At 29.7% G+C, this 14,570-nt stretch overlaps 1 protein-coding gene across 2 annotated transcripts in view; it reads left to right on the top strand.

Annotated features, from left to right (window-relative positions):
* The window catches only part of Lwr (lesswright), a 17,990-nt gene extending 6,985 nt beyond the window's left edge, over positions 1-11,005 (top strand). Inside the window, exons 1-6 of one of the 2 annotated variants that reach the window (NM_001126220.2) lie at positions 4,533-4,840; positions 6,226-6,295; positions 6,374-6,457; positions 7,816-7,933; positions 8,026-8,170; positions 10,419-11,005. In NM_001126220.2, the coding sequence (NP_001119692.1) occupies positions 6,230-6,295; positions 6,374-6,457; positions 7,816-7,933; positions 8,026-8,170; positions 10,419-10,485 (480 nt within the window). In that variant the 5' untranslated portion in view covers positions 4,533-4,840; positions 6,226-6,229 and the 3' untranslated portion in view covers positions 10,486-11,005. Of the gene's footprint in view, positions 1-4,532; positions 4,841-6,225; positions 6,296-6,373; positions 6,458-7,815; positions 7,934-8,025; positions 8,171-10,418 lie in introns of those variants that run through there. The other variant, NM_001136189.1, reaches the window with a different exon arrangement.
* The last annotated feature ends 3,565 nt before the right edge of the window (positions 11,006-14,570 follow it).

Raw genomic sequence — 14,570 nt, 5'->3', positions numbered from 1 at the left:
ATAATATTTTATGGAAAATATCAATTCTGTATTTTTTGTTGCGGCGGCCTTATCGGGTAGGATATCGTTAGAGGCTGGAATAACTGTTTTACCTTACTGCCGATACTGGTATAGTGGTTTGTAATATTTACAAATTGATAATTTATTGTTGTTTTCTATTTTTAATGCGTACCTAGTACCTATAAGCTATGGGCGATGGCTAATGCGATATATCGTTTTCAGTAGAGTGTGTGTTGTGCTGACTGTTGAGTGTGAGGCTGCGGCTGCATACACAGTTTGTCGTTTGACAAATTAATTTCAAGTTATTCTCATTTCTCACTATGAAGTATAAGTTATAGTTATTTTATTCCATTATAATTATTACCGGTTATTAAATAATAATTATGTTAGAAGAGACTAACAAGAGCACGAGTTCAATTTCAAAATCACATATTCCATGGCCAGGAGTGGAAATATATTTTTCTTTTCTTAAAGAGGAAGGGGATAATATAATAGTTACATGTCATAGTTGCCCATCAATGTCACTAAGTACATCGAAGAGTTCTCCATCTAATTTAAAAAGACACATTAAGGTTAGTAAAATTCTAAAATGTAATAATTGTATTATTTTAATTAATGTACCTATGTATCTTATAAGTTATAAATACACACATAAATAATATATATATTTTTTAAATTCTCTTTTTCTCTCTTTATTTCATAACCAAAGTCGATAAATATGGTACAATTAATTCAAAATAGTTATTATTATAATTATGTAGTAAAATATGTTTGAATGAAGAATTAAATACAATTTGATACATGACGTTCCTACATTAAATACATTTTTTATTTTTTAGAGATTGCATTACTATAAATATGATGAGTTTGTTGGAGTGTGTAATTCAAAATTACAATTGAAACGTTCTGGCTCTACTTCTGGAGATAATACATCAGAAATTGGTGTAAAAAAGCAGATAACTTTAGATACTTTGGGATCAAGAAAAGATTTATTGCATCTCAACAAACTCTTAATAAGCATATTTTACAATTTGTTATTGAAGAAATGCAACCAATAAGCATTGTTGACAAACCACCATTCCAAAATTTAGTATCTAGGATTTCCATGGTTTAAATATACAAGATTATTGTACATAGCCCATATTGTTATCAAACAAAAATAAAATGGCAGCATAAGGGTACGATCCATATCATAGCTTATAATATCATAGTATAGCCAGTGTACATCGTCCCCTTACGCTGCCATTTTAATTCCTTAGTGTGATAAAACGATATAGTGGGGGTATTATTGCAATAACCTTGTATATTTAAGCCATGAGAATTACCTAAAAATGTAAGTGTAATGTGTGCAAGAACTTTAAGGAGTCGTATTGAGAAAGCTGGTCAGTCCATGCAAGAAGAATTAATTAAGAAGTTATCCGGCATTCAATTTTTAGCTACAACTGCAGATTGTTGGATAAGAAGCAAAAATAGGTATTTAGGAATAACTGGACATTAGATGAATGTAACTACACTTGTAAAGGAAAGTGCTACATTGGCATGTAAGCGCTTTAAAAGAAAACATACATATACTTTATTAGCACAATCAATGCATGATGTATATTTATCATTCAAAATATAAAACAAAGTAGTCTGTACAACAACCGATAATGGCAATAATTTTGTGAAGGCATTTAAAACTTATTATACTTTGCTGAATCTTGAAGACAATGAATTGGAGGGTGGAAATGACTATGAATTAGAAATGATTGATTTGACTGAAATACTAGAAGAAGGAGATAACAATTTAGAAGAAACTCAAGAAACCACTATACATTTACCTCGTCATTTCATATGTGCAAGTCACACAATGAATTTAGTAGCAACTAGTGACATCAATGCATTTTTTATTGACAAGAACCAAATTAATAAAAGTAATCCTTCATTTCAATCACTTAAGAAATCGTACAGGAAAGTTATTGCTAACCTATCTAAATTATGGTCAAAACAAAATCAATCTACAATTATTGCAGTTATAAGAAGTTTATTTGAAAGTACCAAAAAAAACACGTTGGAACTCATTATTTGACGCTTTAATCCAAATAAAAAATTGTATAGCAATATTGCTAAATTTCATGATATGATGGATTTTTGTGCCCTAAGCAGACTGTTTCAAACAGAGATGTTCAATTAATAAATGAATATTGTGACACGATGACTCTGTTAGCGTGTGCATTAGACTTTTTACAGAGTTTGAAGTGAATCTGGGATGTACATGGGATATTTATTGCCTACATTATATTCATTGAAGAAGAAGTATAGTGCGCTGGAACATAAGTCTTTACAAAATTGTTTGCCAATTGAAATTTGCATCAGTACTTCTATTACAAAAAGGTAAACTGTCTAATTAAGTACTTTAGATAAAAATTTAAATAAATTATTTTCTCTGTTAGAAAACATTGATTAAACTATCAATTTTATTTTTCAGGTTCAATAATATATGATAATACTGGTATGTTGGTATTTGATAAGTCTCTTGTTATTGCATCTGCATTAATTTCAAGATTCAAACTTTAGTGGCTTCCAAATACAGAACGAATTGGTGTTGAAGCATGGCTAAAGACAAAGTTGATCATTTTTTTTTAGAGATATTTTGAGTAATTCTTATAGTGTTATGTCTAATGAAGAATTTAATGATTTTCTACATTCTAATAATACAAACATAAAAATGATTTTAAATTTTCCTCAAGTTTTAAAAGTTTTTATATTATAATACATGATTACCATCAGCGCATCTGATGAACGTTTGTTTAGTACTGGTGTAAATATTATGTATTTAAAAAAATTTTCTTTAACTGATAACATGTTTGAAACCTTAATTATGTAAAAGGAAAATAAAGTCTATATTTAAAATACACTATAATACTGTATACAATATAATGATTAATATACATAATAGTCTATAGTAATAGTTATATGTACAGAAGTACAGTTTATTTATATAAGTTAAAACTATTACTAAATGTCTAAATAACAATGTGTTATGTTTAAAATTTTAAAATTAAAATAATTATAGTGTAAAAATGTACTTATGTTTTTTTTATTTTACTTCACATTAAAAAGGAACAAGGAAAAGAACTAGTTCAGAACCTTTCTTCAAGACAGGAATGGTAAAGGATTCAGTTCCTTTTTAACAAGAGGAACGTGAATGGGAACTAGCTCCTTTTTTAAAGGTACTTTCCAAGCACTATTAAAGACCCACCAGACATCTCCATTAACATTTAACTCTACTGAACATTTTGCCTTGCCATTGGATAATACTGATCAACTAACTATTATGAATAATGATTGATAATATACTATAAATAAATTGTTTGTATCTATGCTTTCAATAACAATAGATGTAATACTATATATAAATAATGAATAATTTTATTCTATTTATGCCACTGATTCAACTGGGAAATTCCCATTTTTTAATGACTGATACCATGATTGCATATCCAATCAGAATACAATAAACATCACTCGTTTAGCCATGTCCCCCGTTATACTATCTTTAAACGCGGCTATGTCCAACCATGACTTATTAAACAGGCATGTCAGCTAAAATGTCATTTTCGCTATCGTCGCGCATGTTCCCTAGACATGAAAATAATATAAAATGGGTAATGTAGATAATTATTGAGTACATTATTTTAGCGTTTATTCCAAGCCTGGGGAACATTTTATCTCAATTTATGCGCAGTGTTATTGAGGTGACATGTCTGTTAATTTAGTCATGTGTCTAACTACACGGTAACGGGGTTAATCGCGTGGTAACCTAACCATTGGCGCAACTAGGGGGGCTTGGCCCCCGACCAATATCTACCCCCCCCCCCCCCAAAAAAAAAAAAAAAAAATTATATATCCCTTTTGATTTATATATAAGCCCCCTATGGGTTATTTTAAATAAGTTAGGTTAGGTGGGGAGCGGGCTGTAGCCCCCTCCCAGATTTTAACCCTAGTTGCACCTATGAACCTAACCTAACCAACCAATCACAGTAAATTATTCTTGTGATCGTAATCCTAACCTAACCAGGCTTTTTACGTCCAATGTGTTTCGTACGAAACATCGTAAATGTCGGTATTTTACCTTCACAAGTCACAACAGCTCGTTATTGGCTAACCTGTTTTCTTTGTGTTTACCCAGAATTTGGGAAACTTGGCAACGGTGTCCCTTTGTAACCATGTTGCCAAATTAACTTGTTCCTGTTTTGGTGTTAGCCTTAAATAATTCGATCGTTTTTGAGTCGGGAATCTAGAATCGGATGACCGATATTATAAGATGTGTAAGATATAGATGAGAACTTGGAAATAACAGTCTTTGTTTTTTTTTTGTCTTAAATTATAAGGAAATATTAAATAATTAAAATAACTTGGAAAATCGCATTTCGCAAGCATGCAACTGTCGTTTGTGGTAACCTCTGCGCGGCAACACTGTTTACAGGCCCGACTACGCGTTCCTTGTTATTGTTTGCCTAAAAAATGCCTGGTATCTACTGCCCCACTCCATTATCCGATTCTTACAGTTCCTTGGCCGTCTCGTATTGGTGTATACGTTTTATAATGGGATTCCGTATCCATCGGGCCTGATTGTGGTTTTGTTCATTCTGCGTTGCCCTTTTGCGCCAACTACCAAGATCTCAGATTTCCGGCGACATTTTTATTGCTGAAAACTCCAGCGGGCTTGACACCGTCGTTCGTCGATTGTTTGGATTTTATATCGGCTGCTTGTGCGCCGCGACTGTCCACTTGGCGGGTCTTCAAGAAATTCATATCGGGTACAATCCGCTGAAACTTCGTCTGATCCAGACAATCCGTAAGTTGCATTCATTTTGCTCACCGCATAATCGTGTTTGTCGCGCGTTACGGTAAACGGCGTTCGGGTATAATCGCAGCAACCTTGTCAGCTTTTCCTTCAATGTTAAATGATTTGACTTACCTCGCGTGGTTTTTTGTCATTAGTTATAATATTATGCGTACTGTCTTGTAGAAATGTGTTTGATCTGATTTCCGAGCGATGAGTTGAATTAAACGATTACCCCTAAGGTGGTTATATCACTAAGTGTAAAACGTGGGTCGCATATTCGTCGACGGACTGCTCACAAAATTGTTTTGATACTTAATTTACTCAAACAGATGTATTTCGTACGCTTGAAGTAGCAATTAGTGTTACGTACACTTAGGTGTACGCATCAAGTTGACATAAACTGCAGGCTCGATATTTTATATTTTATTGAATATTTTTCAATTAACTTTTACTTGAACTCTTTAGATAGATTTAGATTTGGGCGCTTAAAACTGTTTTTCAACTCTTGTTATGCACCATAGGTATAGGTAGGGGCTAAGTCAATATGACGTCGTATGATATAAACAATAAGGTATGGTCGGAGATTATTGACAGTCAAATCCTTCGGTAGGCATGTTACATCTTTTTTACTTGTCGTATTGTCCTTTTTTATATTGTAATAATTAAGATGATTTAACACTACAGTATGAGATCAAATAACTTAATAATTTGCACGTATATCAATTAACACAGACAAGTTAACGAGTAGGTTATCAAAAACCAGTGGTCGGGACGCTACTAGTTTTTTGTAGCGCGCTAACTCTACAGCTACTCCCCCCAAAAAAGTAGCTCTTTGAGCTATCGCTACTTTTTTGCTACATTTTAAAAAATGTTCTTATTGAAAACTAGTGTTTGTAGTTTGTACTGATTTGACATTTGGTCACTGGACCGGACCCAGAACAAAAAATTCATTACTACACTCATCATTATCATAATATAAATAAATAAATATTATCATAATTGATATTTTAATAATCACCTATTAGATTGTAGATAGCGACAAAATAATGATAATTTTCGCTACTCTAACCGGAAATGTTTAGCGCGCTATAGTATTTCGCTATCTGAGGTGTAATGTAGCAACGCTACGTCAATCGCTACAAATGAAGTAGTGTCGCTACAATTAGCGCGCTACTCCCGACCACTGCCAAAAACTGCAATCAAATATGTCTCTACCCATTTGTTATTGTGCTACAGTAGTTGTCAGTTATTTAATTTAAAAATCCAAAAGTATAATATTTTAATAGTTACTACAATTAATTGATTATTGAATAGAATTTCTGTAAATTTTTGAATATATGTAATTTTATTTTAACTTATATGAATTGTCTTTAAATTATATTATTTTTTTACAGAAAAATGTCTGGTATTGCATTAACTCGATTATCTGAAGAGCGTAAAGGATGGAGGAAAGATCATCCATTTGTGAGTACTAATATGTTTTAAAATACTACATATCTACATTGTAGATAATTATTAAAAACAATTTTTTTTTATCTCAAGGGTTTTGTGGCTAAACCAGGCAAAAATCAAGATGGTTCATTGAATCTTATGGTTTGGGAATGCTATATACCTGGGAGAAAGAGTGTAAGTATTAATAACATTTTTTATTTTATTATACACATGTGTGATTTTGATTTCAAGGTACCAAAGCAATGTCCACTAAATTAAAAACATAATATTGTGTTCTAGTTCTGAGCATACCTAAATCTGTTTCCTAGATATTTTTTTATAAATTAATTAATTTTGTCTATTAAAATCATTTTGTATAACTTTAAAACATTATTATCTGCATTCATAAAATTCTTATTGTATAATATATAAAGTATGTTAATTAATTGGAGTTAGCAGCTCTAATTTGAAATATTATGCAGATATTGTAGTGCAGTTTTTTATAATGCAATTTATGACTAAAAAAACTGGTATATGACCAATGCTTCCCTTTTATCACGGTCTACATTTCAAATACACATAGTTTTTAATTTTAGAAATTAAAATATTATTATTTTTAGATCTGTTGAAATTTGAATGAATGAAAACAGCTTATATTTTCCATATAGAGCATAATATTGTAAAATTGTATGGGTTTTACCATACAATTTGGTTTTTACACTTTGATAACTGATGCTAATCAAATAGGTGATAAAGAACACACTACTCTTTGCAATTTTAATCAATGTTTTTATTTGTTCAATATAACTATCATGGACTGCTATGTACAATTCAATTCTATAGCCCCATAATCTTTGTAACAGAATTGACCTATTTCTGTGAATATCTTTTATATTTGTAACTATAGCTAACAAATTTCGTTTCAAAGTTTATGGGCTTTAAAATTGACTTGTGCATTAAAAATGTCAAGTCTGTTGTGATTTCCCATCTTGGTCGCCAATATGTGGTGTACAGAGTACTAATGAAAACATTTAATTAAGTACAAGTCTCATTTTATTATTAATTAACTGATTTAACATTTTACATTACTAAGGTGTGTTGTGTGTACAGCGGACATGACATTCGTACTGACAATATATATTACACATAACCACAACTACATATTGTCATGGAATAATAACATACATCTCATCTGTCATCATTTATTTTTGAATTACTATAATAAAATAACATCAACTTTATCAAGAAACAGTTTGTGTAATAATTCTAGTTTTTCCATAAGTTTTTCATATTTTTTTTTTTTTTTGTTTTTTTCCATTTATTTTGAAAAGTACTGGAAATGGAGACTTTTATCATATTTATAGTAGATTTAATTTGCTACCAGAAACCTCCCTTAAAATTTAGGATCGGAGAATTTTTTTTTATTATGTGTCTTCAGACCCTAATATATATATATATATATATATATATATATATTTAAAAAAAAAAACACTAAAATGTTTGTACTTATTTATTACATTTTAAATAATTTATATATTTATATTTTTATTTAGACTCCTTGGGAAAATGGAATGTATTTCTTACGTATGATCTTCAAGGACGATTATCCATCGAGTCCACCAAAATGCAAATTTGAGCCTCCATTATTCCACCCTAATGTTTACCCCTCCGGTAAATATAATATATTATAAGCTATCTTTATTATTCATATCTATAATATAATTTTAAAATTTAATTTGTATATATTAATCATGATTAACTAGGTACTGTGTGCTTATCACTATTGGATGAAGAAAAAGATTGGCGTCCAGCTATCACTATTAAGCAGATATTGTTGGGGATACAAGATCTATTAAATGAACCCAACATTAAAGATCCTGCTCAGGCAGAGGCATACACTATTTATTGGTAATTACTTTTTAATATAAAATATACTGTTAAGTTTCAAAAATATTTTTATGAAGTATTAGGTAGACTAAGGGTGATTAAGGGTACTTCATGCTCACATGTGTGGTTTCCATTTTCCAAACCTATAACATGACAAATGTGTTGTTAACTTTAATATTAGAATGAATTGATCATTATTTGACTTATACTTAGGACCATAGTACGTAATAAATTAAAATTGTTGCTACTCTTAAAATGTTTATCTGACCATTGCTTCCCCGTAAAATCGTCAGGCTAATTTTATGTTTGATGTCACTCCACGCCGCTATGCTATGTATATATATATCTATTTTTATATGATAACCACGGCTATAGATAGTATGGTTGCCCATCGACGTATGATTCTCATACTTGAAAAGTGTTTACCAAAATGAATCTCTATAATCAGTATTAAAGTTAAATTAAACAGCTGGAAACTTAAGCACTAGCGCTTATATGTCATAGTGGCTATCACAGAGCTACAATTAACATTTGAAAGGTAATTGCATTTAGAATCACTACAACAACTAAACGCTAGAGCGTACATTCCCATCAGTTTAATACTGATAATGGAGAGTCATTTCGGTAGACACTTCTAGATTCGATGGGCAGCCATACTATCTTTAATCGTTATGATAACTAAAAACATATAATGCATACGGCATACAGCAAGTCCAACACGAAGTATTGAGAGAAAAATAAATTATGGTCGATTCAAAAAACTGAGTCCTACTATACTTAAAAAAAGAAATTATATGAAAAGACTAAAGGACTTAGAACGTGCATTAAGGTATTCATTTAAAGTATAAAAATATGCATATGAGAAGTATAATTTTTGTCATTGTAGACCTTAATTATTCAAAGCCCGCTTGACGCCATGTTTTAAGAATAAAATATGATAATAAATACTCACCAAAAGAAAATATTCCAAGCGGGGAACGGTTTCTGTCCTGTGGTGCACATCTCTGACATTGGCATATGTTAGTTTGGTGACTAATGGAAGGAAAAAAAAAGTGTCGGATAATTCTCTTTTGGAACGGAGTATAGTCACATCTAATAGTGTAATACCATTATGTTAGTAAAAGAAATTTCTTGTCTCAGTCTTACAGCAAATTTACGCTCAGCACCGTTAGTATATATGTTACGGGTAATGTTAACATTTGAATAAAGTCGGCATTAGCCGAATAATACAACATTAGCCAACTGTCAACATTACCCGCCATGGAGATTATTAAATATTGGTTAATGTTAACATTAACCGGATAATATAATATTATCATCCAAGAACTTTTAGATATTCTCTTCACAACCATAAAAATTTATAAAATCATTTTAAATTATTAATAATATTAAATATATTTAAGACAATTATTAGTAATTACCATAAAATGCATAAATTATTAATATGAGTACACCTTTTATATCCTTGACCACCACCGTCTGACATTTGATTTGCAATTTCATATTTCATGTTTATAAACAAAAAATTACACATTAGTCAAAACGGATGGCTAATGTTGATTTTATCCAAATGTTAACATATATGCTATATATCCGTTGCAACCTGTCTACGCTACATAAAATAATATATTTTTTTTTGAAATTCATTTAATCTAATTATTTAAGTTTAAAATAATGTGGGCCAAAGTTTCCTAAAATGAGGAAAAGAACGTAATAGTATGCAGTCTGAAGCAGTTAAAGGTTTATAAATTCAGTTTTTTAAATAAATATACATTCTGATGTCTGATACATTTTAGGTTTAAATTATGTTTTTAAGTATAGAAATAGTAAGAAAATAACAAACATCAACGTAGAACTTGTTAAGGAATAAAATATGTAAAATGTATTAATCTTATATCTAAAAACATACATTTTCTTAAAAACCGTAAAAATGTTGAAATAATTATTTACTGTAAAGATATTACAATAATCTACTTAATTATTAATTGTGTAATACTAATTTTACGTGAAAGTAATGATCACTTAAAATTTTTAAGACTTGATTCATGGTCCTTTAAAATGCTATCTTGGTTAGTAGGTTTTCTTTTAAATGATTTCAATTTTTCAGAAAAACTGTAAAATTTGCATATAAAATTAAATATTGTGAAAAATACAAGCACTGATAATGTACTAAGTTAAGTTAGATAATAGGTCAATTCACTTTAATACTAAAGATAATGTTAAATTGAAATAGCAGAATGTATGTTTATTTTTGTAACTTTTTTTTCAGCCAAAATCGTGTAGAATATGACAAACGTGTCCGAGCACAAGCCAAAGCAATGTCCAGACCAGAATAAGTAACAGTTGGCAGAGAGAAGATAATGAATTTATTTGTTTACCCTACTAAAATAGTAACAATTCTCAATAATTTTTTCACTTCTGTAAATCAGTAAGAAATATCTAAATGTATCATTATCAACATTCTCTCTTTTTTTTTACATTAAAAGATTATATTCTTTTTTTTATTATATTATAGCTGTACTATTATTTATATTAACTACTACATTGTATTTATAAATATTTTGAGAACAAATCGATTTAATGCTACTTTTCTTATACAAAAAGAACAACAACAATGACCAGTCATTAGTCAACTTGTTCTTGTGTGATGAACTACTCAAAAGTAAGCTAATGATTGGTCAAAGTTTATTGGGGCTCACTAGTTACACAACAGAACCTAATTGTTAATTATTGTTGAAATTGTACTGTGTCATTACCAATTAATTTCCTTAACATTTTGCGTCTGCGTGACTGATTTTGTAAAATTGAATTTTTGTTTACACATTTAAAATGACAAATGAATTTTCTTGTACTTTTCTTATTCTTATTTTTTTAATACTATTGAGATGTCTTCAAGAATTGGTTAAACTAAATGTTCATATTATGTATATGCTTTTAGATTGTGTCCAGGGGTTTTATTTTTTTCATTTCTAGTTGCCAACACTTAAATAATCTAAAAAGAAAAAAAAATTTTTTTTGGTAACTGCCTAAAAATCAGTATATGAAATTTTTTTTTTTATAATAATTTTTTAATTTTTGTCAACCATTTTCTAATCGAATCATCTGTCTATATATAAAAATGAATGTTTGTCCGTGTGTGTCCTTTATGCATTCCTAAACGGCTGGCCCAATTTCAATGAAATTTTTTGTGTCTGAGTAGTTCCCAGGATGATTTAGATTCACAATTGAACCTTTGATAGATCCGACCCAGGCAGGGATTTTGAGATTTACGATGGAAAATTTTGCTTATAAATGGTTGCTATTGGTTATAGGAAAAATAATTAGCAGATAGTATTTATCATTTTATTAGTTGCCATTGCTAAATCGGGCAGATCATGTACAATCATGTATCAAATCAAATTTTTTATACATTGTCTACCAAGGCAGTTGGTAGCTAAGTTAAAATTAAAAGGAGTTTACAGGCAACTAAGTCGTCTATGCCTGGGATCAGCTAGTAATATAATAAACAAAGTATCAGATATGATTGGCCAATTCTATATTAACAAAATAAAGAGTCGCTGTCAGGAATGTGGATTAGACTGCTCATTTTTTTAATACGGCATTATCCATCAAGGGCGCTAATTAGGCTGATTTTGGTCTTTCTATTTACACTACACTTATTTGTTTTTACTTTTACCCTTTAAATTTGAATATGTTTTATGTTTTTTAAATATGTGAATCATAGCATACAAAGTTTGTATTGTCGGATATTCAACTTAAGAATTAGAGTGAATTGACCTCTTATAAAATCTAAAGATAAGATTATTATCTAGGTAACCTCATATGCTTTTTAGTATATTTTAATTTTAACGCGAATTATGAGTATTTTAAAATTGTAAATTTTTTATACATCTTAAAATACTCAAATCCTCCAAAATACACTATGCCGAATAACGACACCGCCTTGTAGAATCAACCAAATTTCATAATTTTTAATTGCTAGAGGAAAATATTCTACAGCCCGCATCGATCTCTGTTTTTCAACATTTTATTCTCAAACTTAATATAAAAAAATACAAGATAAAAAGCATTTTTTAATACAATTATATTTGAAATAAAATACAAAATCAGAGGTCAATGCGGGCTGTAGAAGTTTTCTTCTTTCAGATAAAATATAATCATCAAAATTCGACAATTCTACAAAGCTTGAGAGTTATTCCCGTTAAGTCATTTTGTTCGGTATAATACACCCTATCAACCCCCCCCCCCCCTAAATAGTTATCGGGTAGTAGATTAGTAGAAAAGTCTTATAATTGAGGTGGCAATTAAAATATAAAATTTAATTTTCATATTTTATATAATTGTGGGAAACTTGAAAAACTGGCACCGGAACTTTTATTGTTTTATTTGTAGCCATGTAGTTTTCGTTTGCTTGATTTATTGTCGAAATCGTGCAAGTGCGGATGCCCACACAATCGAAATTCAGGCAAAATTATTTTGATATTTTAGTTGCCTACCTGACAAATTTCAGGCACTATCATTATTGATTTCTTTGTATTGTCATCAAAATATGGTCCATCGGGTATTCTATATTTCGTGAGCATACACTACCTATCATTAAATAAAAATTAAATAATAACAAATCTGATGTTTCAAGATAGATTTGTATACACAAAAAAAACCTGTCTTGTAAACACAATACCATGCTAATATAGTAACTAATATATTATTATACAAATAGATTCCATCTATTACTCACGGTTCTTTATAGTCCATACCAAAGTGCATATACCTATCATGAATACGCCTTTATCCGTACTATAAGCCTAAATCCGTTTTTTATTTCATAGTTATAGACTATAGTTTTATCTATGCTTGTGAGTCGTGATGGAATAGGTATATAAATTAAGCCGTGATCAATAAATACAACATAGGTATCACACCATAATATATAATAATATTTTAAATTCATATATAGTATTATTAGTAATTACTAATTAGATAATGTAAAATCAATAGGCATGGGTGCAGATGCACATACGCCGTGAGCTTCCAACAGCGTGATTCCCGTTGAATCTAAAAATCGCACACTTGAGATAAAAAAAATACAAGAAATACCGCACACTGTTTGAGGTTGTTGTAAGCTGACAATGTAATAATTAATACTTACAAATATATATATTTTTAAATATAAAATGTATCTATTATTATTTATTATATATTTATTTAAGTAAAAAATATAAAAAAAATCTCCGTCAGCTAAGTCCTACCATATTAATTATATTAGAAATCTATGTTTTTAGGGTTCCGTGCGGTAAAACGGGTTCCTATTAGGTACTAGGGCTCCATTGTCCGTCTGTCTGTCACCAGGCTGTATCTTATGAACTATGAAAGTAAGAAAGTTGAAATTTTCACAGATTATGTATTTCTGTTGCCGCTATAACAACAAATACTAAAAATCCTAGAATATCAGTTTGATCTTATTTGTAAACACAAGTAATTTTTTTTCATTTTGGGTGGTAAAATAAAAGAATACCATAATTTAAGAAAAAATGTAGTGTTTCTACCAAATTTTTTGGTAAACTTGGTAAAAGTTCTCGACGTTTGGAATATATCAGCCATCATGGGTGCGTTAAATAAAAATAATGTGCGGTATTTTGCTTTACAATGAACTTATAAAGTGTGCAGCTTATGAATTCAACAATTTTTTTTTATTAAAAGCTGCTGTCTTAAACAAAATAGTTTGACTTCTAAAATTGCACTAAAAATGGTGAATAAAAAATCGTCGTAACTCCAAAAATAATGGCTTATAGAGACTTTAAATTTTAACATTTATCAACAAATATCTTTAAAAATATTGAAAACACACATAAAGAAAAAATTTGAAAATTCGTTCAGGCTAACCGTATTTCTAATAGAAAAATAAATTACTAATAGCAATATTGAATATATACATATATATGTACCTATAGGTATTTATAAATTAATAGTTATGAAAACGTTCATATGGTTAATAATATTTTCCGCGCCCGTTGGTAGGTATATCGTATATATCTTACTTACTACTTATACATTTTAGTTTATACTTAAAACAAATACGCATGCAACGTTTGTATATATACGGGAAAAATGATCGGATTAGACGTCGTGGTATATTTGGTATCTATGTATTAACCTATCTTCAGTACAGTGTCCAGGGGTAACGAGGACCACCCTCCGTCTTCCTCAGACACCGATTTACATATTTTTTTTTTTTTTTTAAATACAGTCAATAGTTACTAAGTTTTAATAAAAATGACATTCCTTTCAAATACATGAATTCAGGCCCCACAAAGATAAATGTTGAAAATCAACCACTGTTTCAGCATATTATAGAATATCCTATAAGTTCACCGAACAGCGGTGACGAATAGAATATTGTATAATATATAATATTATTTTA

Source organism: Acyrthosiphon pisum, chromosome A3 (genome assembly GCF_005508785.2).
Source record: "Acyrthosiphon pisum isolate AL4f chromosome A3, pea_aphid_22Mar2018_4r6ur, whole genome shotgun sequence".
Lineage (NCBI taxonomy): Eukaryota > Metazoa > Arthropoda > Insecta > Hemiptera > Aphididae > Acyrthosiphon > Acyrthosiphon pisum.
This window is presented reverse-complemented; position numbering and strand designations above follow the sequence as displayed.